The sequence below is a fragment of the Stomoxys calcitrans genome, chromosome 5, assembly GCF_963082655.1.
Source record: "Stomoxys calcitrans chromosome 5, idStoCalc2.1, whole genome shotgun sequence".
Classification (NCBI taxonomy): domain Eukaryota; kingdom Metazoa; phylum Arthropoda; class Insecta; order Diptera; family Muscidae; genus Stomoxys; species Stomoxys calcitrans.
Window position 1 is genome coordinate 44,578,572 of NC_081556.1, and position 17,484 is coordinate 44,596,055.

At 40.2% G+C, this 17,484-nt stretch overlaps 1 protein-coding gene across 1 annotated transcript; it reads right to left on the bottom strand.

Moving 5' to 3' along the window:
• Positions 1-790: 790 nt before the first annotated feature.
• Positions 791-16,312, bottom strand: LOC106094839 (uncharacterized). The gene is made up of 6 exons (XM_013262075.2): positions 15,929-16,312; positions 10,248-10,402; positions 9,592-10,185; positions 9,251-9,520; positions 1,181-1,345; positions 791-1,109 (listed from the first exon to the last, which is right to left on the bottom strand). Exons 1-6 carry the CDS (start codon positions 16,002-16,004, stop codon positions 831-833), a joined length of 1,539 nt encoding a protein of 512 aa, XP_013117529.2. The 5' UTR covers positions 16,005-16,312; the 3' UTR covers positions 791-830.
• Between the last annotated feature and the right edge of the window lie 1,172 nt (positions 16,313-17,484).

Below are 17,484 nucleotides of genomic sequence, written 5' to 3' on the forward strand. Positions count from 1 at the left end.
GGGAATCTGGGGTTTAAAAGTGGTATTTGAGAGTAGACCACGATGCTGATAGTTTTTCAGGGCTAAGTGACTGGGGGACCACCTCAGACACTTAGCCCCTAAATCGGACATATATTGGGTTGTCCAAAAAGTAATTGCGGATTTTTTAAATTTAAATTTGTCAACGCCGACTATATGAAAAATCCGCAATTACTTTTTGGGCAACCCAATATAATTATCGACCATGGCAATATGGGGGCTCAAATAAAAGATATTTGGGAGATAATACCAAAGTTTTTGGGGGATAATACCAAACCTTATCCCACAAACCACTACCCTGGGGGCCTCCCTACTGCCAAAATCCCCATGAGAGTATCGGGCTCAAAAAATTTTTTGTTTTTTAAGTTGAGTAGAACTTACATCCAAGCTTAGATTAAATTTTCTTAAAAGTTAAGTTTTGACAAAATTTCCCTTAAAACTGATATTTTGATAAAATTTCTATAGAAAAAAAAATTTTGACAAATGAATTTTAGGAATTTTGACCAAATTTCCAATAGAAATTAAGCTATGACAAAATTTGTCCTAAAAATCAAATTTGGGCAAATTTTCCCACAGAAATGAAATTTTGACAAAATTTCCCATAGCAATGAAATTTTGACACCATTTGCCATAGAAATGCAATTTTAAAAAATTTTTCTATATCAACTCAATTTCTAAAAAATTCCTTTATTTTAAGATTTTGACAAATTTTTCATTTAACTAAAAACAAAAAAAACTGAAATAATTTCTGAAAAAAAAACTCCTTAATATGTAATTTCCAAAATTATAAGTATATCACATTTTATTTTATTTCACCATTCACTCTTTACATCCACCGTTACGGTCTTAAATTCTTGATCACTTAAAAAGTGCCAATTGTAGCCTAAAATTTGTGAGACCTCACGTTCCACGGAGTCATAGGAACGGCATGAGCGTTTCAGCCATATGTGAAACTCATCCGACCACTCAGGGTGACGGGGCCAATCACAACGTAAAATAGTGGCAAAACGGCGGACATATAAACGACGGAGATTCTTTGCCGTCTTGGCAATGAGCAGCACGGTGGAAGTGGAGACCTTTTCACGAATAACCTGTGAATGGGCAGGAATGAGAGATACGTATGGTAAGTGTTTGGGATTGAGTCTGTGAGTATTTGACTTACCAAAGTGTGTAAATTAAAGCATTGTCGGCAGATAAGCAGCATCAGAGAATCGATACGATTGTGAAAAGATTTGGGACTAGAGAATTTTGGCAACAATTCATAGCTGTAAATGGCTAAGGTGTTCTTATAGTGATCAACCATTTTGATGACAGTATCGGGATGAATCTGTAAGTAGGAAAAACATCAAAAAGGGGAAAATATTATAAACCAATGAACAAATACTTTGAAATTTTTTTTTTAAAAATCAATATTTTATTGACAAGAAAATGTTCTTGTTCAAAAAGGGGAATTTATTGTAATTTGGGGTTGCCCAAAAAGTAATTGCGGATTTTTTTAAAAGAGAGTAAATGCATTTTTAATAAGACTTTAATAATGAACTTTAATCAAATATACTTTTTTTACACTTTTTTTCTAAAGCAAGCTAAAAGTAACAGCTGCTAACTGACAGAAGAAAGAATGCAATTACAGAGTCACAAGCTATGAAAAAGTTTGTCAACGCCGACTATATGGAAAATCCGCAATTACTTTTTGGGCAACCCTTTTTTAATAAAATTTTTTAACATATCGATCTATGGAAGTTTAATTTTTGTAGAATATTTTTAAAATTTTGTTCTCCCACCACTTGATTTATCCATCGGAATAAATCAAGTGGTGTTCGCCCCGGTTTACGTGTACCACCGTGTTTGCCCTCTAAAGACTTCTTCGCTGGAACTTCTTCATCCATTCTGACAACATGACCTAGCCAACGCAGCCGTTGTATTTTGATGCGTGTAACTATGCTATCGTCGTCACACAGATCGTGGTTCATACGACATTATCGCAAACTGGTCCATATATTTTACGAAGAATCTTTCTCTCAAATACTCCAAGCACTGCCTCGTCTGCTTTCACAAGTACCTATGCCTCAGAACCATAGAACAACACCGATAGTATCAATGTCTTGTAAAGTGTAGTCTTCGTCTGTCGAGAGGTGGCCTTGTTTCTAAACTGCTTACTTAGTCCATAGTATTGGGTTGCCCAAAAAGTAATTGCGGATTTTTTAAAAGAAAGTATTATTCTTCGCTTTATCTCAAAACTGGTGTCATTCGTTTCGGTTACGGTGGTGCCGCCGAGGTAGATAAAGTTACTGACTATCTCAAAGTTGTGGTTCCCAACTTTCTCCATGTTCTTTATCTGCTTGGTTGTACAAGGCTTTTTGGGAGTGGAAACCATCCATTTCGTCCTATCTCCATTTACTGCCAGACCCATTTTCACTGATTCTCTTTCGATTATTTCAAAGGCTGCAGTTACTACTTCCGGTGATATCGATGTTGTCGGCATAGGCGTGTAGCATGTGTTCTCTTGTAAGTAGTGTGCCATGTCCATTCACATCTGCATCTCATATAATCTTCTCCAGATATTAAAGATATCACACCATAGGCTGTCTCCTTGTCTGAAACCTCGTTTGGAATTAAATGGTTCGGCGAGATTCTTTCCTATTCTTACTGAGGAATGCATATCAGCAAGTGTCATCCTGCAGAGTCTTATTAAATTTGCAGGGATACCAAACTCAGACATGGCTTGAAATAACTTTGAACGTAAAGGAGTATCGAAGGCGGCTTTGTAGTCAACAAAGAGATGGTAGGTGTGGATTTGTTCTTCTCGGGTCTTTTCCAGGATTTGGCGCAGTGTGAATATTTGGCATAGGGTGGATTTACCAGGTCTAAAGCCCAATTATCTCATTGACTTTAGGTTTGAATCTTTCACACAGTACGCTCGAGAGTATCCCCATCGCAGGGAGGAGACTTAATCCTCTGTAGTTGGTACATTCCCTCTTGCCTCCTTTCTTATGTACGGGACATATTTAGTATGCTGAGTTTCCAATCATCGGGTATGCGTTCTTCTAGCCAGATTGCGAAGATAAGCTGATGCATACGCCTTATCAGCGTGTCGCCTACGGTTTTAAATAGTTCAGCGGGTAACCTGTCGGCTCCTGCTGCCTTGTTATTCTTCTGCCGGGTCACCGCTACTTGGACCTCAATCTGACTAGGAGGTAAACACTCTATACCATCATCATTGATTGGTTCTGTTGCATCCTCTTCGCCGCCAACGTCGGACACTAGCAGTTGGGTAAAATGTTCTTTCCAGCATGTTATCTGTGTAAGTTACCAGATTTCCTTCTTTATCTGCAGGAGGATGTTCCTGCAAGAGGATGTGCCAGCACCAAAGCCATCGGTTTGATGTTTGATTACTTGGTAAAATATTTTTTTGTTTCCTTCATTCTGACTCCTGTACATCTCAAATCGCTCACCCTTTCGTCTTTCCATTTCCTTTTTATACCCTCCACCATAAGATGGGGGGCATACTAATTTCGTCATTCTGTTTGTAAAAACTCGAAATATTCGTCTGAGACCCCATAAAATATATATATTCTTGATCGTCGCGACATTTTATGTCGATCTAGCCATGTCCGTCCGTCCGTCCGTCTGTCTGTCGAAAGCACGCTAACTTCCGAAGGAGTAAAGCTAGCCGCTTGAAATTTTGCACAAATACTTCTTATTAGTGTAGGTCGGTTGGTATTGCAAATGGGCCATATCGGTCTATGTTTTGATATAGCTGCCATATAAACCGATCTTGGGTCTTGACTTCTTGAGCCTCTAGAGTGCGCAATTCTTATCCGATAGGAATGAAATTTTGCACGACGTGTTTTGCTATGATATCCAACAACTGTGCCAAGTATAGTTCAAATCGGTCCATAACCTGATATAGCTGCCTTATAAACCGATCTTGGGTCTTGACTTCTTGAGCCTTTAGCGTGCGCAATTCTTATCCGATCAGAATGAAATTTCGCACGACGTGTTTTGTTATGATATCCAACAACTGTGCCAAGTATGGTTCAAATCGGTTCATAACCTGATATAGCTGCCATATAAACCGATCTTGGGTCTTGACTTCTTGAGCCTCTAGAGTGCGCAATTCTTATCCGATTGGAATGGAATTTCGCACGATGTGTTTTGTTATAATACCCAACAACTGTGCTAAGTATGGTTTAAATCGGTCCATAACCTGATATAGCTGCCATATAAACCGATCTTAGGTCTTGATTTCTTGAGCCTCTAGAGGGCACAATTCTTATCCGATTTGAATGAATTTTGGCACGAAGTATTTCGTTATGATATCCAACAACTGTGCCGAGTATGGTTGAAATCGGTCTATAACTTGATATAGCTATCATATAAACAGATCTGGGGATTTGACTTCTTGAGCTTCTAGAGGGCGCAATTCCTATCCGATTTGGCTGAAATTTTGCATGACGTATTTTATTTTTACTTTCAGCAACTGTGTCAAATAAGGTTCAAATCGGTTCATAACCTGATATAGCTGCCTATAAAACCATCTGGGATCTTGACTTCTTGACCCCTAGAGGTCGCAATTATTATCCGATATGTCTGAAATTTTGTACGATGGATCCTCTCACGACCATCAACAAACGTATTTATTATGGTCTGAATCGGTCTATAGCCCGATACATATCCCATATAAATCGTTCTCTCTATTTTACTTCGTGAGCCCCAATGGGCGCAATTCTTATACGAATTGGCTGAAATTTTACGCAGGTCTCCAACATATAATTTAATTGTGGTCCGAACCGGACCATATCTTGATATCGTTTTAATAGGAGAGCAACTCTTTTCTTATATCCTTTTTTGCCTAAGAAGAGGTGCCGGGAAAAGAACTCGACAAATGCTATCTATGGTGGAGGGTATATAAGATTCGGCCCGGCCGAACTTAGCACGCTTTTACTTGTTCTTTCTGCGGAATAGGCATTTCTCCTCTCTCTTTTCTCCCTATACCTCTCCTTCATCTGGCGTGTTGCTAATGATTGCAGGGTTGCTCTGCAAGCCGCATTCTTGGCTTCAGTAGCATCTCGAAACTCTTGGTCGTACCGTGGGTTTCTTGGGTGAGGCTTGCGGTACTCAAGTACGGATTTCGTGCCATTTTCCATGGATACGGATTTCGTGGCATGGTTTGCCACTACGCCATTATATCATTGGAACAAGGAGTGTTTTCATCAAGCAGTTGGGACCGTCGAGTGGATTATGCCGTTGCCAACTGTTGTGTTTGCAGCTTTTCAATGTCCAGCTACCGTGCAGTGTCCGATCGCCCTTTCCTCGCCATGTTCAAACGGGTGCGAACCTTTGCTGCAACAAGGTAATGATCAGAATCTATATTCGCTCCATTGGTCGATCGTACTTCTAACACGCTGGATGAATGCTTTCCATCTATCGCAACGTGATCAATTTGGTTCCTCGTGTTTTGATCAGGTGACAGCCATGTGGCTTTTGGAATATTTTTATGTTGAAATCTGGTGCTGCTAACTACCATGATTTTTGCCGCGGCGGCTAAGGAACAGGGGCAAACATCTCACATATCAATGAGTGCAGTCCGATCCCAAATGTTACTTTTAGAGAAAATTTTGTCAAAATGGACCATAGCGCAGAGGTTAACTTGTCCGCCTATGACGCTGAACGCCTGGGTTTAAATCCTGGCCAGACCATCAGAAAAAATTTCGGCGGTGGTTTTCCCCTCCTAGTGCTGGCAACATTTGTGAGGTACTATGCCGTGTAAAACTTCTCTCCAAAGAGATGTGGCACTGCGGTACGCCATTCGGACTTGGCTTTAAAAAGGAGGCGCGTTATCATTGATCTTGAATCGGACTGCACTCATTGTTATGTGAGAAGTTTGCCCCTGTTCCTTGTTCGTGGCAAAATTTGCATTTTGCATGCACAGAAACCCCTGGGACCTGCATACAAAATTGTGATGGAAAAACTCGGCAAACGAAGTCCAACAGCGATGATGGACGGAAGAACAATGGAAAATGTAGTTCACACACTCTTCCCCCGTCACGACCGTATGGAAGATGAAGTTTATGAATAGCTCACAGACAACATAAGCTCATCCATGATAGAGGAGTAACGAATGCAGCCCTCAGCCTCCAAAGCCGAAAAGCCCCCTGGTCGCGATGGAATACCGTCGGACAGATATATGAACACAGACGGTAAATTCTTCCAAAAATTTTTAACCGGTGCCTATTTGAGAGTGTTTTTCGGATGTAAAGAAAAGAGAAAAGCTGGTGCTCATAAGCAAGGGCAAAGGTGATCCCATATCCCTATTCTCATACAGGCCACTCAGAATGCTGGATACGGCCGGCAAGCTTTTTGGAGCAATCTATAAAGCCACGGCTTCAGGACTCCATCATTGAGGGAGGTGGACTCTCTATGATACAACATGGCTTCCGAGCAGGAATGTCCACGATCGGAGCTTTCTGAGATGTGGTGGAGATAGTAGAGGCGGCAAGGCAAAGGAACCACTACTCCAGGCCGATTGTCCTCTTGGCCACACTGGATGTGAAGAATGCATTCAATAGCCTCAGATGGTCTGACGTCCTCCCAGTGCTCAGCGATGCCTTTAATATCCTAGCGTAACAAGTAAAAGCTTGCTAAGTTCGGCCTGGCCAAAACTTATATACCCTCCATTATGGATCGCATTTGTCGAGTTCTTTTCACCGGTATCTCTTTTTAGGCAAACAAAGGATGAAAGAAAAGAATTGCTATGCTATTGGAGCTATATCAAGTTATGGTCCGATTTCGACCATAATCGAATTTAATGTTGGAGACCATAGTAGAAGTCATTGTGTAAAGTGTCAGCCAATTCGAATAGGAATTTGCGCTATTTAAGGGCTCAAGAAGTAAATTAGGGAGATAGGTTTATAGGGGAGGTGTATCAGGTTATAACCGATTCAGACCATATTTGACACGTATGTTGAAGGTCATGGGAGAAGCCGTTGTACAAAATTTCAGACAAACCGGAAAATAATTGCGCCCTCTAGAGGCTGAAGTAGTCAAGATCCCAGATCGATTTATAGGGCAGCTATATCAGGATATGAACCGATTTGAACCATATTTGGTATATTTGGTGGAAGTAAAAACAAAACACGTCATGTAAAATTTCAGCTAAATCGGATAAGAATTGCGCCCTCTAGTGGCTGAAGAAGTCAAGATTCAAGATCGATTTATATGCCAGCTATTTCAGGTTATCAACCGATTTTAACCATACTTAGCTCTGCTGTTGGAAGTCATAACGAAACACGTCATGCTAAATTATAGCCAAATCGGATAAAAATTGCGACCTCTAGAAGCTCAAGATGTCAAGACCCAAGATCAGTTTATATGGCAGCTATATCAAAATATGGACCGATTTGCCCCTTTTACAATCCCAACCGACCTACACCTGCGCTAGCGTGCTTCCGACAGACAGACAGACGGACGGACATGGCTAGATCGACTTAAAATCTCATTATACTCTCCACCCCATCCTATGGTGGAGGGTATAATGAGAAGTTACAACCGTGTCAGAGTACTTATCTATAACTCTCAGGATGGAACGAGGGAATATGAGGTCTGATCAGGTGCGGCGCAAGGCTCTAGGATATGCCCATAGACGACAAACCAAGGTAAAGACCAAGAGAACATTCAAATATCTAGGGATCCGGCGTAATACAAAGCTGTCCTATGCAGAGCAAACCGGCACGCAGAGCAAAAGACAGCAAAGGCTGCTAGGATAAAGGCGCAACTCAGTGGACTGATGGCAAACATAGGTGGGCTTCTCCCGAGCAGGCGTAGACTCTTAAAGGAGACATGCAATAGCATCCTCCTCCTAGAGGAGCGATATAGGGCCCACTATAGACAGCATACCAAGCGCAATTCCTGCTCTCGGTACAGAGGATGGCGGTGGTTCCAATAGACCTACAGGTTAATGGGCCGCCAGGCTCTACACCACGAAGTGCAACACCCACAGAGTACAGGGTGAGATTCAAATAGATCATACACGGGACATACGAGAGATGGCAACATAGATACATGAGAATCGGGCCATGTGGACGCGACGCCTTATACACCCGATGTACTGATGGGGAGATATAGGAAGGAAGCACGGTAACGCACAGTGGGATAAAACTATAAAAAAACTTTTAAAAAATATCCTGTGTGAGAACAGGTACAGATATCTCTTTTGTATTTAATGGTTAGAGCTGAGGTGTTAGCGAGATCATATGGAAAATTTTAAGACCCTAGGTTGTCTTGGCAGTCCCTTAAAGTTGGTCACCACGGTATTTTGAAAATTTGTTAGAACTGCTTCATATGTGGTCCTATTTTTAGAATTTTTTGTTTGCTGTAAAGTGATTAAAGTGATTCCTACAAAAGGTCCGCTCGAGATCTATAATATCTCTTCTTGTTTCTGGCATATCCGATAACGCCTCAGCTTTAAGCAAAGAGTTATCTCTATATGACAGATTTGGCTATATATATAGCAATATAGGCCGATCTCTCGAACTAAGGTCTTAGGCCCATAAAAGGCGCATTTATTATCCGATGTCGCCGCAATTTGGGACAGCGAGTTAAGTTAAGCCCCTCGATATACTTCTGCAATATGGCACAGATCGATCCAGATTTGAATATAGCTGGGGCAGTGAGTTGTGTAAGGCCCCTCGAAATCTTTCTGCATTTTGACTCAGATCGGTTAAGATTTGAATAGAGCTGCCATATAGACCGATATCTCGATTTAAGGTCTTGGCCCCATAAAAGGCGCATTTATTATCCGATGTCGCCGTAATTTGGGACAGCGAGTTAAGTTAAGCCCTTCGACATCCTTCTTCAATTTGGCACAGATCGGTCCAGATTTGAATATAGCTGCCATATAGACCGATCCCTCGATTTGACGTATTGACCCCATAAAAGGCGCATTTATTGTCCAATTTCGCCAAAATTTAGGACAGTGAGTTGCGTTAGGCCACTCGAAATTTTTCTGACACTTGACCCAAATCGGTCCAGATTTGGATATAGCTGCCATATAGACCGATATCTCCATTTTAGGTCTTGGCCCCATAAAAGGCGCATTTGTAATCCGATTTTACTGAAATTTGACACAGTGACCTATGTAAGGCTTTGCGACATTCGTAAAATTTCATTTTGTCAAAATTTGATTTCTTAGGAAATTTTGTCAAAATTTGCTCCAACTTCGTTTGTCTCTCACCTGTGTCTTGGGCGCTCTATAAGTCACACTGTACACCGGAGCCTCAGGCTGGAAGACAACTTCGCCATCATTCAAAGATTCTAAGCGTAAATGAACTTTCAATTGAGGATTATCACGTTTCAGGACACGCCAAGCCTTGACACTGCAAGAGCCAATGGCCAAATAGGAGGTAGTATAGCAATTCTGAAGGAGATGTAAATGTTTCAGTTTGCTATCGGCCAATAGCATAAGAACATCATCATCTATGTTCTGGGGAGAGATGGTTAAATCCTGTAATTAAAAAAACCACAAAAAATGTTTAAATTTATCCATAGAATAAATTCCAATAGCTTACTGCCCACCTGTAAATTTAGGAACAAACCCACATGCATAATGGGACAATGCAACGAAGTCACATTGACTATATTCAGTACTCTCATTTTTGTGCAACAGGCATCCAAGACCTCATCCAACAAATGTTTGGCCTCATAACGTTCCAATACGAAATCGATTAATTTCAGAGTACGCAAATCGGTCAATTGCGATAGCAGATCCTTGAGGCCCTTCAATAACTGGCCTCCGGTGCCAAAGAGTTTTATACCCTCCGGGTCATTGGCATGGGCCATATTGCAGGGAAACAAATAAACCAAAGATCTTATACGCGCCCCCATGCCCTTCATATCGGGCGGGCCATCCACTTGTTTTCCCATTTTGATGCTCCATGTCAGCAGGGTCATAAATTGAAAAATGTTGTTGAAGGAAATTTCCGGACGAAATTCCACACCTCTTAGATGCCTTCCAATGCGTGCTAGGCAATTTTGTGTACGCATATGATCGAGACAGTATTGCCAACCTGAATAATAATTGTATTTTTGACGGGTCAGGGTGCAATCGTCTACTAGGAAATTATTCCATACGGTGGGTAGATAGAAGGCATAGCGCCATTGTTTGCAGACCTTGGACGATGAAAAAGTAAAGATAAATTCAACATTCAATATGGAAAAATCGAATGACTTACCAAACTAGCATAGTAACGTTCACGGGGCTTGAGATAGGTGAAAATTTCTTCTAAAACTAAATCTGGCAAATTATTCCATTCTGAGTAAACTCGATTTTCATCATCGCTGGTTGCTCCCTCATCATTGTTGTCATCCACAATGTCAATATAGCAGGCTAAAGGTTATATTAAGTCATAAGGGCCATAAAAAGAATTTTATGAATAAAGAGTTGTATGTTACATATGGAGAAAAAAATTTAAAATTCATTTTCAGTTCAAAATTTTGACGAAAACAAGTATGGAAAGGAAAAATTCCGACAACGCCGACCTCCTTCATTTACGCTGTAAGTGTAAATTTGACGGGATCATTTGGCGGGAGACTACATCTTAATCTGAAACGATTCCGATGGGCATTTTATGGAGAATTTTATCTACCTTATCCTGTGCAGAAAGCGGTGCCCTGATTCTGATGGCATTGATCGACAAGACCTAGGTACCTTATCTGAGGCATTGAGTGTTGAATTTTGCTTTTGCCATGTCCGAATTTCAAAGTTAAGAGGAAATTCCGGCGAAGAAACTAAGGGGGTACAAACAGGGTGTGACTGTTAACCCGCCTTCATGAAGCCTTGTTGGCTGTTGTGCGTTATGCGACTTCATTTTGGTAACGTTTTGAAGGGGCATTTAAAAACGTGCGTTTGGTCTCACCTGGTGAATTGGGCTAATATAATGCTAAAGGGCCAGAATATCAAAGCATCACTGGCAGAAGGCTCAATTTGAAAGATTTTGAACAAAAAAACTGCTTAAGCAGGGGATTTAGGCTCTCATTCGTGGTGAAGGTCGTTGCCTAAGCGGCTGATGTTTTCATTATGGGCTTGGCCACTTTCACTCTGCTATTGCGGACCTCGTTTTGGGGAAGTTATGGAATTTGTTCGAATGGACTAGGGTCAATACTATTCTGGGTTCGTCATAAACGCAAAACAAGTAAGTGCGTGCTAAGTTCGGCCGGGCCGAATCTTATATACCCTCCACCAAGGTTTGCATCTGTCGAGTTCTTTGCGCAGTATCTCTTTTTAGGCAAACAAAAAATAATAAAGACGGAGGAGGAGCTATATCAAGTTATAGTCCGATTCAGGGATAAAAGAGGAAAATCAGGAGATCGGTTTATATGGGAGCTGTATCAAGCTATAAATCGATTCAGACCATATTGAACACCTATGTTGAAGGCCATGGGAGAAGCCGTTGTACAAAATTTCTGCCAAATAGGATGAGAATTGCGCTCTCCAGAGGCTCAAGTAGTTAAGACCCAAGATCGGTTTATATGGCAGCTATATCTGGTTATGTACCGATTTGCGCCATACTTATCACAGTTTTTGGAAGTCATATCAAAACACCTCATGCAAAATTTTAGCCGAATCAGATAAGAATTGCGCCTTCTAAAAGCTCAAGAAGTCAAGGCCCAAGATCGGTTTATATGGCAGCTATATCAGGTTATGAACCAATTTGAACCATCCTTAGCACAATTGTTGGAAGTGATATCAAAGTGCTACGTGCGAAATTTCAGTAAAATCGGATGAGAACTGCGCCCTCTAGAGGCTCAAGAAGTCAAGACCCAAGATCGATTTATATGGCAGCTATATCAGGTTATGAACCAATTTAAACCATCCTTAGCACAATTGTTGGAAGTGATATCAAAGTGCTACGTGCAAAATTTCAGTCAAATCGGATGAGAACTGCGCCCTCTAGAGGCTTAAGAAGTCAAGACCCAAGATCGGTTTATATGGCAGCTATATCAAAACATGGACCGATTTGGCTCATTTATAATTCCAACCGACCTACACTAATAAGAAGTATTTGTGCAAAATTTCTACCGGCTAGCTTTACTCCTTCAAAAGTTAGCGTGCTTTCGACAGACAGCCGGACTTGGTACTTTCTGGTACTTTCCATCAGGACACGAAAATGGAGGCGGTTTTGGGGGACCTATCTTTGAAGGGGTATAGTTGCCGCTCTCTATTCGCTATTCTCAACTAGTAACAACTGTAGATGAAATGTCGAGGAAAGGATCAACAAGTAAAAGCGTGCTTAGTTCAGCCGGGCCGAATCTTGGGTACCCACCACCATGGATTCTGCTAAAATATGGAAGCTATATCTAGTTATTGACCGAATTGGACCGTACTTGGCGCAGTTGTTGAGGGACATAACAGAACCCAAAAGAAGTCAAATCGAGAGATTGGTTTATATGGGATCTATATCAGGATATACACAGATTTTAACCAAACTTGGCATAGTTGTTGGAAGTCAAAATATAACGCTATGTACAAAATTTCAGCCAAATTGAACAAAAATTGCGGCTTCTAGGGGCTCAAGAAGTCAAATCGGGAGATCGGTTTATATGCGAGTTATATCAGGTCCTTGACCGATTTGAACCGTACTTAGCACAAAATTGCGGCTTCCAGGGGCTCAAGAAGTCAAATCGGGTGATCGGTTTATATGGGATCTATATCAGGTTATACACAGATTTAAACCGTAATTGGCATAGTTGTTAGAAGTCATAACGGAACACTATGTGCAAATTTTCACATTGGACAAAAATTGTGGCTTCCATGGGATCAAGAAGTCAAATCGGGAGATCGGTTTATATGGGAGCTATATCAGGTTCTTGACCGATTTGGACCATACTTGACACAGTTGTTGGAAGTCATAACGGAACACTATGTGCAAAATTTCAGCCACAACGGACAAAAATTGTGGCTTCCATGGGATCAAGAAATCAAATCAGGAGATCGGTTTATATGGGAGCTATATACAAATCCGAACCGATATGGCCCATTTGCAATCTCCATTGACCTACGTCAATATTAAGTACCTGTGCAAAATTTCAACCGGCTAACTCTACGCGTTCGACCGCTATTGTCATTTCGACAGACGGACGGACATGGCTAGTTCGAATCAGAATATCGAGACCATCAATCTTATATTTATATAAAAATCAATTGTTTGTTTGTTTGTATGTTTGTGTGTTCCTTATAGACTCAGAAATTTTTCACAGATGGTGCATAATGATCTCGTGGTGAAAATAGGGTACTACATTTTTTGATATCTGAACGGGGGTCGGACCCTCCCCCTTACCCTAATTTTCAGAAACGCCAGATCTCGGAGATATCTGAAGGGGGGTCGGACCCTCCCCCTTACCTTAATTTTCAGAAACGCCAGATCTCGGAGATGGGTGGTGCGATTTAAGCGATCTTTTGTGTGCCCTCATATAGTAGTACCCTAGAAATAAAAATTTGGTATCCAAATTTCGGATGGGGTACATAGCGGGGCCGCCCTACCCTAAAGCCTAAAAAACATATATTTAGGCCAATCACGACAATATGGGACTCAAATCAAAGGTATTTATGATAAGAAAACGTATCTGATATCCAATTGTCGGACCAAGTGTTAGGGGGACCACCCCAAGCCCCAAAACACCCCCAAATCGGACATATTTACCGACCATGGCAATATGGGGCTCAAATGAAAGGCATTTGCGAGTAGAATACGAATCTTATATCCAAATGTGGAGCCACGTTTCTGGGGGTCCACTCCTTCCCCAAAACACCCACCAAACTGGACTTATTTACTGACCATGGGAATATGGGGCTTAAATAAAAGGTATTTGAATGTAGAATACGAATCTGATATCAAAATATGCGAACAAGTGTTTGGGGGCCGCCTCTCCCCAAAAACCTCCCCCAAAGGGGACAAATTTAGGACCATAGCAATATGGGGCATAACACCACCCAAATAGTAAGTATTTGCTGACTATTGCAATATGAGGCTCAAATAAGAGGGTTTTTAAAGTGGAACACGAATCCGAAACATATTTTCAAGGCCAACTCACTGAGTGGCCGCCCATCCCACAAAACACCCCCCAAGCTGGTCATGTTTGCCGGGAGTAGACCACGTATCTGATATCAACATTAGGGGCCAACTGTCTAGCGGACGTCCCACCACCATAACAACCCCCAAATAGGACGTATTTGCTCACCAAGACAATTTGGGTCTTAAAGGGAGTGGAACTAAATATTTATAGTTTTTAGGGCCAATACCCCAAACCGGACATATTTGCCGACTTTTGCAATAAGGAGTTTAAATGAGATTAGAAAACGAATTTGACATCCCTTTTGAGGCCAATGACAATATGGGGTTCAAATAAATGGTAAAGAGGTATATGAGAATAGAGCACGTTGCTGATATATTTTCCGGGATTAGTATGGGACTCAAATGAATGGTTTTTGGGATAAAAAAACGTATCTGATATCCAATTGTTGGACCAAGTGTTAGGGGGAACACCCCAATCCCCAAAACACCCCTAAATCGGGCATATTTAACAACCATGTCAATGTGGAGATTAAATGAAAGGTATTGGGGGGTAGAGCAAGAATTGATACCCACTTTCGGGACCAATTTTCTGGGGGTCAACCCCTTTCCCAAAATACCCCACAAATAGCAATTTTTTTACTGACCATCGCAATATGGCGCTCAAATGAAGGTATTTGGGAGTAGAATACGAATTTGATATGCAAATGTCGGACTATGTTTTTTGGGGCATCACCCCTTCCTCTCAAAGGGGTAAAAATTTTTCGACCATGCCAATATGTGGCTCAAATGAAAGGTATTTGAGATTAGAAAACCAATTTGATAACCTATTTTGGGGCCATGTGTTTGGGAGACGTCTTATCGTATAAACTCCCCTAAACCAATGGCAGTATGGGGTTTAAATAAATTCACCAGTAATATCGAGAGTCATAACAAAATCCTTCCTGCCAAATTTCCAGAGAATCGGCTAACAAACGACCATTTTATTGCTGTATTACTGCAAATTGGACGAACATATATATGGGAGCTATATTCAGGTCTGAACCGAGTTTCTCCAATTTCAATAGGCTTCGGCTCTAGGGGGAAAAACATGCCCATACGAAATTTGAAGACGATCGGATGAATATTGCGACTTGTACTTTGTACACAAATTAACATGGACAGACGAATAGATAGACAGACAGATGGACATAGCAAAATTGAATCAGAAAGTGATTCTGAGTCGATCGGTATACTTATCAATGGGTCTATCTCTCTTCCTTTTGGGTGTTACAAACAAATGCACTAAGTTATAATACCACAGTAGTGGTGTAGGGTATAACAACGGAGCATTCTTAAATAGCGGGTAGTTAACTAAGAAAAAACTTTGATAGTTATGCCATTTTGCTTTTTACCCAACTATATATATGATTGAAAATAAAAACATAGCAGGTATACAAATAGAAAAATCTAACAAAATCCAATAAATAAAAATCAAACATTGAGAGAGAGCATCGTAATGGGGGGTCCAAAACAAACAAAATTTCGTGTGCCATTTGTATTAAATTAAAACGAACTAAGACCAAATCTATGCGCTCACTTTCTCTCTCATTTTGCCAAAATACAATTGGTAGTATTATAGAAAAAAAGAGCAAAATTTTGAAGAAAAAGTAAAAATTTACGCAATAACAAAATTTTGAAGACAAATTGAAACGAAATTGAAAAAGTCTATTATAGCATGTAAAATATGGCAAAGAATACATCATACCTTATAACTGCAATATTTAAAGGATTGAAAATATAAAACAATTACCTTATTTCTAATTTTAAAGATATATTAAGTTAAAGAAAATGTTTGACTTTACCTTCTTCGTTTTCATCCAATACCCAGCCGGCATTGTGCATAATTTCCTTGCCAGTGCGTAGAGCCAAAGTCGCCATGGTGTCTCGGAGGCTGTTTGAGTCGTTTTGCAAATCTTGAACCACAGCCAACAGATGTTAAAGGGAAATATCACCCCACACACTAAGTTTATTTTTTTTTTCTTACTTTTTTTCTAATATTTTGAGATTATTATCATTGGCCTATGCTATTTTCTTGGTCTGATGTATTTTATTTAAATTTATTAAATCACATTTATACTAATTTCACTTGGTTTTTCCTCACTCGGTCGCTCGCGTACTTGGCTGCCTTTTTGCCCGTTCTTGTTGGCTCGTTTCGTTACCGCTGCAAAAATTCAACTGCCAAAAATTTTCCTAGAGAACTTTGGTGTTTGTTTTTTCTCCCCAACCAAAAAACCAAAAAAAAAAAAAATGTTTTCCTATTTTCGAAATAATTTTTCTGCTCACTAAATTAGCTTAGAGTGTATGTTTTGGTACAATTTAAAGATCTTTTTGTTGGGGGGGAGGGGGGGGGGATGTGTGGCTAAAACATTCGAAAATGGCAGCAGGAGAAGAGAAAAAAAGTGTTTATTTTAAAAATACATTTTTTGTTTGAAACAATTACAAACTTTGTGTTTCGTTTTAGTTTGTGCTGTAGTACTGCCACAAAGCAAGAAACGAGCCGCCCAAAGCACACAAATTGTCTTCATAGCGTGTTTGGCGACGATAAGAGCCTCCGTGTTTTCAACTCGTTCAGATTTAAAGTTTATTTTAAAAGATTTTTTCCATTGTTCCTTTTTTTTAAATTCTGTTTATTTTGTGATTTGCCTCTTTTTTTCACTTGTTGTTGATATTTTTGTTCGTTTGTTTTGTTCGCTTCTTTCCTTAGTCAGCTGTCTTTGGGGAAGGCCGTTAATTTGAAAATGATTTTCTGATTTGCCTTAAAACTTCCCTTTAGTTATTAGCCCCTTGATCGTTTTGTCTTGTCGCAGATAGAAGTTTTGTTTATCTGTAATTGTATGCCTTATCTTGTGGTTTTCCCTGCTCTCTCTCTCTCTCTCTCTCTTGCGCTGCTTCTCTCATAATTTGAAATACGTTTTCCATGTCTTAACCACAAAAGACACGCTCTTCTTCTTCCTATGTTTATATTGTGCTGATTGATTTAAATGATTGATTGATTGACTGATTGATTTAAATGTTGTTGTTTGTAGTGTGTTGATTACCCGCCACCCAGCCACCCAACCAATCAGATTAAGGGGTGAGGTGATTGAAGGTAATTCCATAGCACTGTGTGTGTGTGTGTGTGTGGGGAGGCACACTTTTGAAGGGCAACAATGTGGTAAATTTTTGTTTCTGTTAATGATCCACATCATCATCATCAAATAAACAAATGTGGTAGGGTGACATTTCACTTTAATTAATTTGTAGACGTTGTCCATGTTGCTGGCAATGATACTAAAATAGGAAAATATTTTAATTTTGAATAACCTTGAAATAAAAAAATTTAAAAATAGCTAAGTTTGTAAAAATAGAAAATTTGTTC

Coding starts and splice junctions, on each gene's coding strand:
- LOC106094839 (XM_013262075.2), bottom strand. CDS start 16,004: ATGGCGACTTTGGCTCTACGCACTGGCAAGGAAATTATGCACAATGCC. Junction 10,403..15,928: donor ATTGGATGAAAACGAAGAAG/GTAAAGTCAAAC, acceptor TATAACCTTTAG/CCTGCTATATTGACATTGTG. Junction 10,186..10,247: donor AACGTTACTATGCTAGTTTG/GTAAGTCATTCG, acceptor TCATCGTCCAAG/GTCTGCAAACAATGGCGCTA.